Source organism: Balaenoptera ricei, chromosome 2 (assembly GCF_028023285.1).
Source record: "Balaenoptera ricei isolate mBalRic1 chromosome 2, mBalRic1.hap2, whole genome shotgun sequence".
In the NCBI taxonomy this organism is placed as follows: domain Eukaryota; kingdom Metazoa; phylum Chordata; class Mammalia; order Artiodactyla; family Balaenopteridae; genus Balaenoptera; species Balaenoptera ricei.
Genome location: NC_082640.1, coordinates 77,170,614 through 77,182,918, shown reverse-complemented (window position 1 = coordinate 77,182,918; position 12,305 = coordinate 77,170,614). Strand labels below are relative to the sequence as shown.

Below are 12,305 nucleotides of genomic sequence, written 5' to 3'. Positions count from 1 at the left end.
ACTGTGGTGGTGTACAAGGGTTAAAAGTGACTGCAATCAAAGATAAAATACTTGAAATTCTAATATAAGAAAACTAAATATCTGTTATATGAATATTCCATACAGATGCTTAGAACACAATGTGAAAAACACAGACCAAATATATTTTAAGCAAATTCATACCAGTTTACAGATTAATTAAGAAAGTAATGCTTCAATCACACTGAGAATTTGCTGTAATCTAACTCCATTGTTTACATAAAGGCCATCGAAAAATTTTAGTATGTCAATTTTTGAGGACTAAATAATGTCAAAGGAAACCCCAGGCAATTATTACTTTTTAATGAAAATATGCAATTTATCACTGAAATAAACAGGAAAAAAAATCCATTACCTTTGTCATCTTTGGATGATGTCTTGCTGTCTTTAGATTCCTTTGAAGAGCTAAAGAAGCAAATCACCAGAAGAAAATTGAAAAAAAAAAAAAAAAAAACAACAGAAAAAAACAAAAACAAAAGAACAAAAATCGAACAGCTTGATATTGACTATATTTCAAACTAGTGCTATTCATACAAATTAATAATTCCAAAGGCCTAGATTAGGTTATTTGAACAAATGATTCCCTTAGGATTCTTGCACTGATTTTCCCCAAGATGCCTGAAGATCTAGATTTTCTGACAATTCTATTCAGTGGATATATGGCCATCTTCTCCAGATTTCAGGACTGGGACTTGACTTCATTTTGTGTTCTTAGGACTGATAGTTGTTCATTAACCATCATCACAAGGATTTTTAAAAATAAAACACAAAAAAATTGTCAATTTGAAAAAAAAAAACAACAACAAAAAAACCAAATATATGCTGACAATTCGACAATGCAATCAGTAGGACACACTGCATATTACGAAGATCTTGAACTTTTTTTTTAAAGTAACTTATGACGGTCAAAAATATTATAGGCAGGATCATAAGTACTAATTACTGTACATGGTCTTGAAGCCACCCCCTTAATGTAGAGTGATCTTATTGAATGCTGGAATTCAGTATCGTAAAGAACTGACATAGAAAAACAAACCTCTTTGCTTGACCAGAGGCCCCAGTAGACGAGGGCCCTTTCTTCAAAGTATCCTTTTCTTTGTCTCCAGATTCTGCTTTCTTAGAACTTTCTCTGGCTTCCTTCTCGACAGGATCACCCTTCACGCAGTCTTCCTTCTTACCATCTTTATGGTTCGCATTCATCTCATAATCCTTGCTTTCCTTCTCCGGGCTCTGTGCAATGACGTCCTGCCCATCTTTTGGCTTACTTGCTTCAGAATCTGTAATTTTCACATTTTTACCTGTTTCTAGGAGGTCATCACCATCAAAATCCAGAGTGATGGCATCTTCAGCCTGGATTGTGACCGAGATGTTGTCATCCTCAGCTTCTTTCACAGTCGTATTAGCTTCCATCTCTTCATGAGCTGTGTGATCAGCCTCAGCTAGGTTCCCTTCTGAAGGAAGAGGTTTAGATACTTCTTGTGTACCATCACCAGAACCTGCTATATCTAAGAGGATTTAACAGGAATAAATACGGCAAAACAAGAAGTTTAAACAATTTCATATTCATAAGCTAGAATAGGACCTAGAAAATATAAAGCCAGTTATTAGCACTGATGGAAGGTTAGGAAGAAAAACACAAGGGTATTAACTAACATAAACAATCCTTTACCCAGGATCACTTATTCTTCATGGAAAAAATGATCTCTAAATACAAATACCAAACAACAAAAGTGAGGAAATGATTCCATCCTGAGGATACCAGCTCTTCATTTCTGGTTATAAGTTAATGGCATATGGAAGATTTTTTTCCTCCACGAGAGAGTGACAAATGTGCAGATTTGGTATTCAATGTTCAAATTATCTTGGGATTTAACCCTTGTGACCTTCAGAACTCCCATGGTGACGTCTTGAAAGGTCACAGTCTGAGGATACCAATCGGTCTTCAAAGTATTCAGGGCCTCATCTTTTTCGCTCTTCTTATTCAGTTCTTGTGTAGTCCAGAATCACATGGAAAACTGCTACAGGAGGCTCCAAAGATGGCCTGCTCCATAACGTTTAGGAAAGTGGTTATTTCCAGGCTTCATCCTGTCCAGTCAGTCCTGCAAGTACCATTTTCAAAGATGTCTTGCATTCCCCCAAAAGAGAAAGGCTTCGGGCATCTGAGATTTTCAGCTGGTTGCTTTACTTCATCATTTCTTCTAGGTTTTTTTATTCTGCCTTGCTTAGAACCCTGTTCCATGTCCTTTCTAGTCCAAAGTAGGAGGATCCTTTGACGTCTTTCCAAGAACTCTTCCATAAACCTCATACTGACCACGTATTTTGCTACTGGTGTCCCTGCAATTGTATTGGATGAGATAGCTCTCCTAAAATACTGAAACTGTCAGAAGACTGTACGAAATTTCTCTAAGCAGCAAACAAAAAGTCGGTCTCCTGGTCACCCAACATTTTTAGGACTAGTTGTAAAATTAATTATCCATTACATACCAGGACTCCCAACAAGCACGTATGAGTTACTGCAGTGCCAGTCTCAAGAATGTAATCAACTTACCGTATGCTAGGAGTTATTTTTAAAAATAAAATTTAAATTGGGTTAAATAAAAAATGGCATTGTCCACTACAGTAACTGATATGTACCATTAAGTTAGAACATATCTTTAAAGTGTTAAAAAGAAAATTAAAACCAATTGAAAAATAAAATCAAGGTGCTAACTTAATTCACTAAATTGATAATTTGAAAATAAACTCATTTCAAAAATAAGATTTCAAATAAGGAATGTTTTATTTTCACATAATTTACTGTTTTTCTAAATGTCACCTATTTTTAAACTCTACTTAGCATCAAACATACCTTTCTCATTTTCTTCTTCCTCACCATCCTGAAATTCAAAGAATAATCAAATGTAAAATGAATTCACTTAAAACTGGATTTCAGTAATAGTACAAGATCTATCAAGTTTAATTGCTGAATGATTTAATAATATTAGAGACACCTATCACTAACAAATACAGGATATTCCAATCAGAACTGAACCAAAACACATTTACAGAAATGTAGCATATGTCTGTTATACATGATTTTACACAAGAAAACAGGCAAATCTGTCAATGATTATATCAACAATGAACTGGATTATTTAGTTTCACTACTCAAAACTAGTTTAAATAACCGGACTCTTACTCATATCAAAAAGCCACTAGGAATTCCCTGGTGGTCTAGTGGTTAGGACTCGGCGCTTTCACTGCTGGGCCTTGGGTCCGATCCTTGGTCTGGGAATTAAGATCCCGCAAGCCGTGAGGCGCAGGCCCCCCACCGCCCCAAAAAAAGAGGATGCAAAAAGACGCCAATAAAAAGCCTGCCCTGATTATTTTACATGACTCAGTTCAAAGGCACTCTTAGGACATACTATTCAAAATGTACCAGAAAATCTAACATGAAAACATATACTTTTCAAGGGATGGAATGCATATTAATAAACAAAATAAACAAAAAACACTCCCTTCTTAGGTATCTCAGAAGTAAGAATGACTACAAGAGTAGTTTCAAATTCTTCATTCCTTTTTAATCTGTTAAAATGAATTCATAAGCTGTCTCATATACAATGGTGGTCAGCCACTTTAAAAATGGTATTTGTGCTACAGGTAATCAAAACAAGTAACACAATTTTCTTAATGATTGGCTTTAATTTTAAAATATGTGATATTTCAATTTTAAAATTTGTGACATCACGTAATCTAAAATTAAGCATGTGCTGGCTTGAAAACAAGAATATCACAGAGGGGAAAATCTTTATTTACTCTACACCAAGCTAATACTACAAAAATAACTGAATCATAGCAAAATAGAAACAACATTTCCCAAAATTAAAGATCATAACAAATAAGCTAGTAATATGCATTATAATCTCAGTAATGGAAAAAAATTAAGGAATGTTTTAACTTATAACTTTTAAAATAAAAGCTGAGTAGAAGTAGATTGTTTTTAGTCAAGGTGGTGTGAAGCTACCGTACACGAAGCCTTAGAGGAGTGGTTCTCAAACTCTGAGTCTGTATCAGAATCCCCTGAGGGCTTGGGATTGAGATTGAGATTGCTGAGCACCAACCCTAGAGTTTCTGATTCAAGTCTGGAGCAGGGCCTGGGAATCTGCATCTCTAACGAGTCTCGGTGATGCTGCTGCTGGTCCAGGGGCTACACTTTAAGAACTGTGCCTTAGAGCGACAGCCTAGCAGGGAAATTAGACTGAAGGCAAAACTGAACTGTAAACAAAATTTTAAATGCCGCATTAATCTTATAACAATATTTTGGATTCATATAAAAGCATGCATTCCTTAAAAATGTCAAATATTTTACCATATGCTCAAAATTAACATTTGGGTAACAAACATATTTCTGAGAAGTCATTTTTAAAATAATTTTTCAATTTTAAGTTAACACAGAAGTGCCCCAATTAGGGAATGACCAATTGTACTGAAAACTAAAGTAACATGAAGGAAACTGAAAACACTGAAACAATTAAGCCATAAGCTTAGGAAGTAAAATAGTCCAAAACAAGTAGATTACTGACTGACAGCAATGTGACTCCTATTATTATAGAAGTCCATTATACTGTGCTCTAATAATCTCCTAATTGTTATACTGGAATTTAGTTTTAAACATTACATTTCTAATGTGCAACATCTGGAAAGGAAAGAAAAATGCTTTAACTTGGGTGGAGTGGTAGGCAGTGGCAGCAAAGAAAGGATGAGTTATGCTGGAATTACTGATAAGTCTTTTCCTCCCAAACTCTCTTTTAGTCATTTATCTCAGAGGGATAAATAAACTGGAATATCTTAACTTTTACTTAAAAGCAGAATAAAGTAACTTAAAGAATGTAACTTGCCTCTCCTTTATCTACCTGTGATACAACAGCACACCACTTCCAAGATATTCTTTTAGAGATGCAATATTGATATGTTCAAGAAAAAAAAATGGCCAAAGTATTTGCCTTTTTTTTTTTTCCATTTTAAAAAAAGTAAAATTTTTAAAAATACTGTGATGTAAAAAACAAAATCTTTCTGCTGTACTTTCTGCCAATTAGAAATGTTATTTCTAGCTGCTAAAATAATTGGTAAGGTTTGCCTTACTTTGTTCAAGAGTTTTTAGGTATCTATCCTAATTACTCAACAGGTCTTCTGAAGGGTTTCACAACTTTAGTTTCTCAAAATAGTAGTAACACTAGCCTTATTACATATACTTAAATGTCCCTAGGAAAGGAGTCTGAGCCAACTTCCAGAAAACAAACTGATTACAATGGGGGTGAAGCACAAAAACAACTAGGGTTAGTAGAAAAGATGAGCCACATACCAGTGCATATTTGCGTTATTGTTCAGTATGTGCAGTAAACATAGCACTCACTACTAAGGTTAAACCATTCCTTACAATAAAGAAACAAACCAAGAAATACAAGAAAGACAGTGGAAAATTTTCCCTGTAAATGATATATAGGCACAGACATGACATGTACCTTATTGGAAAATAATTTTCCTCTGCTGAAAACAGTTGTTTTTTCAGAATAAGGAATATGGTAAATAAGTAACCACAATGAAAAGCATCCTTTTAAATTAACTACTTTTTGTGCTTATCTTGAAAAAATGTATTTCACATATGAAAATGAAAACAAATGTCTATAATGTTCATGTTGTTTATCTTTGTAATGGGATCTACAACCCTTAAGTCAAATGTGAAAATTAATACAGATAGCTTCTCTATTTTTATTTCATTCTAGGAGCAGCAATGACTCGTGAGAGATAAAGACAAGCCTAGGACTTGTTTTTCAGTTAACCAAGTGTTTACTATATACCCATTCTATTACCTTCCCCTAGGTTAATCTTGTGATACATGTACATATACGTGCTAAGTAAGAAGACCTCTTCTGGAAGGCCTCCTTTCCCCTGACTTGTATATAAACACTGTATTCAGTCTGACTAATTTACAATAAACCTTCAAAATAACCCTAAACCACTAACTACCTGCTATCTATCTGGCAATACGCTAAAGACTGTGGGAAATACAAAATACCTGGCACATAATAAGCACTTAACAAATATCTGTTGAATGAATTTACTGAATAAATGTAGTGTAAGACACTGCTGTTTTTAGGTGGAGGGACTGAACTAACTGCAGCACTGTGCAAGTACAATGGAATTCAGAAAACAACAATTACGAGCGTGGAGTCATTTAGTGAAAAGAATACCAGACTAGGCACCATGAGACGCAGGTATTTATTCTGTCTTTACCACTAGAACAGTTTTACTCTGCGGTAGTGTCATCTACCTAGGTGAATTTTACCTATAAAATAGAGATAACATATGACCTAAATAGGATATATACAATTAAATAAGATAAGGGGTGTAAAAATTTCTCTGTAAACAGTAAAGCACTACATGAGAGAGATATGAGAGAGAGCTTTATGGAGGAGACAGAGATAAGTCTGGCTTTGAGAGGTATATAGACTTCGTATGACAAAAAAAGGGAAGGCCCTTCAAGTTAATGAAACATTCATTAGGGGCAAAGGCAAATGGAAAAAGGAATATACATGATGCAATCATAGAAGACTGACAAGATTGACACTAGAGGAAATTTTTAAGAATTAAAGCATTACCAAATACAAACATTTTGGAGAAAATTTTCCAAACAATTCTCAAGTAACTGATACCTTCAAGCAAGTAGAACAGTACTACAAGTAACCACTAATTACACATGTACTATGTGCCAGGGTATATGATTGATCTTCACATCACTCTAGCAGGTAGGACTTACAATGTTCATTTTACAGACATAGAAATTGACTAAGAAAACATGCCCAAACTCACAATATTATAAGTAACTAACAGAATGCAAACCGAATTCTACCTGGTATGACAAACTGCTTAGAGGCTAACACCTGAAAGCTAAAGATTTAAGCTTCAAGTCAAAGCCTGAAGACTGGCTTTAAATAAATATATCCCTATACAAGTGCACTGCCTATTTACTTGTATTTTTAAAAACAAGTAATAAAAGGATAAATCCTGAATTTTAGAAAGTTCACCAATAAGGGGACGGGTGAAGGGGACTTTTTTGAATATATCCTGTCTCTTAGATTTGACTTTGGAACCATGTAAATATTTTAAATAATTATAAAATTAAATTTAAAATTGTAACTTTTTATTTTGAAATAATTATAGACTCACAAGAAGTTACAGATTAAAATTTTTTTAAAAACAATACTTAAACATTGAAAATAAAATGAAACAAGTCAACCTAAATATGTATTAGTTGGTGATCATACAGAAGACTAGTCTAAAACACAGTGATTTGTTTGTTCCTAAGGTACATCCTTAGGAGAGATACAACTGGGGGGAAAAACCTTAAATTATTTTCAGAAATCACACCGGTGGTGGTGTTGGTATTATCATTCTAGGACTATTGTATATACACTGTGAGATAAAGAAAATAATTAACTTAGAAGTATCCTTATGAACTCAAAATCTATTTTATCTTAGAAGTAAAAACCAACAAAAACAAGCAAACAAAAAACACATTCTCTAGCACTGTACATTGAAAAGGCCTAGAAAACATGAATAACCCAGTGGCAATGAATACCCCTACCATCGAGATTATTGTCTTGAAACACCATTTACCACTAAAAGGAAAAAATAGCTAATTACAGGTCTGGAGCAGGAAATGGAACATCTTTACCAGAAAGCACAGAAGCAAAGACTACTAGGATCATGTTGAAAGGACTCAAACGCCAGCCTGAAGAGGTTCTCACTGGCTACGGATGGGACAATTTGAGCATTAATAAGGATAATAACTACAATGGACTGAAATACATTAAAAATATTTAAGTCCATGAGTTCAAAATGAAACTATGGGAGAAAAAGGAAAAAAAACACAAAACCTCATTAGTCACTATTGGAGATGCTCATGAACCAGCTCATTATTTTGAAAATTGGTAAATAAAAGAAAAATAATCAAACATATATCCCGCCTTTCTTTGTAAATGGTACCACGGGGTAACCAAATAGCAGGTGAGGAGAAGTTTCTCTTTCCAAGGAACATTCCAGCTAACAAAGAAAAACATGACAGAATTAGAATATCACCACTGTGATCTCCCTAAACAATCAGTGCAGTGTGGATCATCAATGATTGGTACCATCACCAAGAAGATAGTCAAACATTATGTGTATCCAAATAGAAGAATACAACACTACCTGGGAATTAGTTGTATGTCTTGGGGGGATGGAGATGGGGGCGCAGGAATCAGGTAGTAAACCTCTGGATCCTATAACCAACTTACCAATTTACAGGAAATACAGTAAACAGAGGAACATGTTGAACAAAACCATAGGAATGTAATCAGCAAAATATAGACTTTGGAAGCTCTATGACTTGTCAAACTATGCTAGATGCTCTTTTTGTAAATATTTTTATTGAAACAGCCATCTCCATTCATTTACCTAATGTCTGTGGCTGCTTTCACACTACAATGGCAGAGTTGGATAGTTGTGACAGACCATATGGCCCACAATGGCTAATGGCCTTTTCTACCTGGCCTTTTAAGAAAAACTTTGCCAACTCTTGTTCTATAGGATAAACAACTCAATTTCTTTAACAAATAAGATAGTAGGGGAAAAAAGATGGAGAGAAAACCTATAGATTAAAAGAGGCCTAAAAGACATTTCAATCAATCACAATGTCTCAATCTTATTTGTATCTGGATTCAAATAAAACCTGTTTTTAAAAAAATTTTGGACAACTGAGTATTTGAAGATATTAAAAATCGTGTTTTAGGAGTAATAATGTAAAAAATAAAAGAGTTCTGAAATTTTTAAATTTTTACATACTGAAATTTTTAAAGTGAAATACAATGTCTGGAATTTGTTTCAAAATAATGCAGAAAAGGGGAAGTGAACAGAGGTATAGATGAAATAATACTGCCCATGAATTGATAACAGCAGAAGCTGTGTGATGGGTACACTCTATGCAGTATTCCTTAACACACGTAGTAAGACAATACATTCATTAGTCATGTTTAGAAGCATCAGATCATGATGGAACTCAGATACATTCATATATATTTCTAGATATTCCACTATACATCATTTGGGAAGAGGAAAAAGGTCATTTTACTTAAAACTTCTCTGAAGATGTATCCTCCCTTTTGATATGATAAGGCAAAACTTGCCCCTTGATGAGAAGTATATGTGTTATTTCATTCTCTGGATGGAATGGGAGCAAGGCGAAATCTAGCCCATAAACATTTGCAAAAATTAGAAAGAGGCACTCATTCCTTAAGATACTTCTATCTGTTAAATTTCTACAATAAATGTATAATCTATTATGAGAATGGGGACCCTCAGTGTGATGCTTTCACACACTCACAACCTGTGCAACTGTAAGAGAGGCCCTTGATGAAAATTTAAAAACTCGTTGCCAAAGAATATGAAGAGTTCAACTTTACCTTTTTGCAAATTAGTAATCTAGAGAAGGTATTCCTCCAATTTGGGAGTTGATCTTCCTCATCTACTTTTCATCATTCAGAAATGAATGTACCTGAGGATAGTATGGGGGACAAGTCTACAGACTTTCAGAGTCCTAATATTTCCTTCCTGAATATTCCAAATTACCAAAAACATTTCTCCCAGAAATGCAATTTCTCCCCCATTGTAATAAACACAGAGAGCCAATATATAGCCTCACCAGCATTTCAAAGGCAAGAGAGCTGCAGGAAAGAAGGCATGACCAGAGGCAATCAGCTAAGCAGTCTATGAATATACACCCCATTATATACTCTTCCAGTAAATATTAGAGTGAGGAAATAACACAGCTGGATCACTATTTTTTCTAAATCTAGTCAACAGAGGGAATCCTTATCTCTATTTGAAAGTATACTATTTAAAGAGGGTACATGAACAAGGTATTCTTGAGTACAGATATGAGAAAAAGACAAAGGATAATTTTTTGGTAGAGAAATTGAGCTATAAATGTGTTTACAGCATTTGTACGTCATACTTTAAAATGTACACTATGCGTATCACCTATACCAAAAACAAAATCTAATACAGAATAGAAGAGTTGTCATTTTCTATACACACATACACATACATACATACATACCCCAAGTAAATTAATTGAACAGAGATTTTTATCATTTTTATACTATGCCCATCCTAGGAGTGTTAAATTAACAAAATTTTAAAGCCTTGAAAAGGATATTAGTACTTTTAAATGATTTATTTTATATCAAAGTGACCAAAAAAAATCAAGGAGTGTGAAGGCTTCCCAAAAGACTGGTAACTAGAGTCATGTTTTATACAAAGGATAGACTGTTTTTATTTTTATTTTGAAAATGGTAGGAACCTTGTTGTAATAACTTCCAATTACCTCTATGGCAACAGAAATTTCAGCTGCCACTTTAAAGTATTTTGTATATACCACATAAGTAACTCAGTATTAAATTTAAGGCAATTTTATGAATTAAAGAATTATGAAGTCAAAATAAGATTCCTTTTCCAAGCCCTTCCACCCACAATATCAAATTCATAGGACTAAATGTAAACTTACTTGGGCTGTTAGAAAGGTATCATCTTCACCTTCTTGAGCTTCAATTTCCTAAGTAAAAGGGTATACAATAGCTTTGCTTTACAAAATATCTGGGTAACATGAGAATGCTTTTATGCTACACCCGATTATCACTTGCCTCGTGTTCTGTGCAGGGTCTATGGATACCATGGGTCCTAAGTCAATGCTTAATAATTCAGGCTGTATTTTTTATGCCAACAGAAACGCTTAGTCACATTGATAAAAGAATTTGAAAAATGTCCTTCATGAGCCCTTCATTTATTAGGCTAGGTAGAACGAAGTGTTCTAGGCATGAATACTGACCCCCTAATCCCTTGATTTTCTTAAGATGTACTAACATACTTCAAAGCAGGACAAATGATCTATTTCATTCAAAGAAAAGATTTAAAAATTATATGCTTTTAAGTTAAACCTTCATAAGTAATTTCCCCACCATTGATAATAACCAAATAAATGCAAATTAGTCTTTTATATGTACTAAAGTAGTAAAAACAAAACAAACCAAAACTACCACCTTATAATGTTAGCAAGGTCAGAGTTAGATTGGTACACTCATTCACAGCAGGGTAGTAAACAACTTAAAACTTAAATATCCCAAATTAAAGGAGTAGCTATTAGACACATAGAAAACAGTCTAATAAATTGTGGTGTAACACAAGAATTATGAAGTCATTATGATATGTTATGTGAAAATATTATATAGGATAGCAACTTATGGCATGATAACTACTAGGTAAAAATATATACATATGTGGAAGATAATAAGCAAAAATAAAAGGGTCATCTTAGATGGTAGGAGTCTGGGTGATTTATAAATAACTTTAAAAATATATTTTTTGAAAGTTCTGTGACTTTCACATTGAACTAGAAAAATATTTTTTATTATTTAGTACTTAATTTAACTGTGTCACGTTTTAAAAAAAACTGGCTAAAGACCTGACTTTCGATGTCCTCTTTTTCTATATCTTCTATTGCTTCTGCCTCTATTAATTCATGAGCTCTCTTGTTCTCTTCTGCAGAAAGTAACTCCTTTGAATGCACATTTTCGTCTTCATTTTCACCAGATTCTTCAGAGTCCTTTAGTTCGTCATTTCCATCTTGTTCGTGTGCCTCTTGATGCTCCAATTCACAGTCCTTTTAATGGTAAGAAAATTTGGTACAACTCGAGGCAAAGTACTATAGGCTATCCACCAAACCTTTTTGGTAATTTACATCTCTAAATGTTTTCACTTTTATCATATTTTGACATTATTCCCAAAGTCAAAGTTCAATCATTTTATAGGACACACTAACTGTGTCTTTAAAAATAGAGGGGGTCTACTACCAACGTCATTAAACTATGCATCAGAGTTCCCAAATCTCTTACACTGAAATACATACACCACTAACTGGATTGCTCTCAAGTTCCAGTTGTTTAATATTTACCAAATCACATACTTGTCCGAGCTGTCCTTTAAGACATGGCTTCAAAGAAATGACTTCTTTTCTCCACATGTCACAGTTTGATTTAACTTCAAAGACCACGGAAATCTTACATATGATAATATAAAGTTTATTTCTAATTAATAATAAGGAATCCCAACTGTTACACCAATGTCTGTTCTTAGAAAATATGCAAATAATTAATCTAAATGTATTAGCTTTGAAATCTACCACTATGCCACAAAGCCGATTAAGCAGGGGAACA

The 12,305-nt window shown here is 33.9% G+C and overlaps 1 protein-coding gene across 6 annotated transcripts in view; it reads right to left on the bottom strand.

Annotated features, from left to right (window-relative positions):
• The window catches only part of SLTM (SAFB like transcription modulator), a 44,811-nt gene that overhangs the window by 18,315 nt on the left and 14,191 nt on the right, over positions 1-12,305 (bottom strand). Inside the window, exons 4-8 of one of the 6 annotated variants that reach the window (XM_059913172.1) lie at positions 11,555-11,752; positions 10,601-10,648; positions 2,867-2,894; positions 1,055-1,523; positions 374-423 (exon numbers count right to left, since the gene is read on the bottom strand). In XM_059913172.1, the coding sequence (XP_059769155.1) occupies positions 374-423; positions 1,055-1,523; positions 2,867-2,894; positions 10,601-10,648; positions 11,555-11,752 (793 nt within the window). The remainder of the gene's footprint in view (positions 1-373; positions 424-1,054; positions 1,524-2,866; positions 2,895-10,600; positions 10,649-11,554; positions 11,753-12,305) is intronic. The other 5 variants (XM_059913173.1, XM_059913175.1, XM_059913174.1 and 2 more) reach the window with 5 other exon arrangements.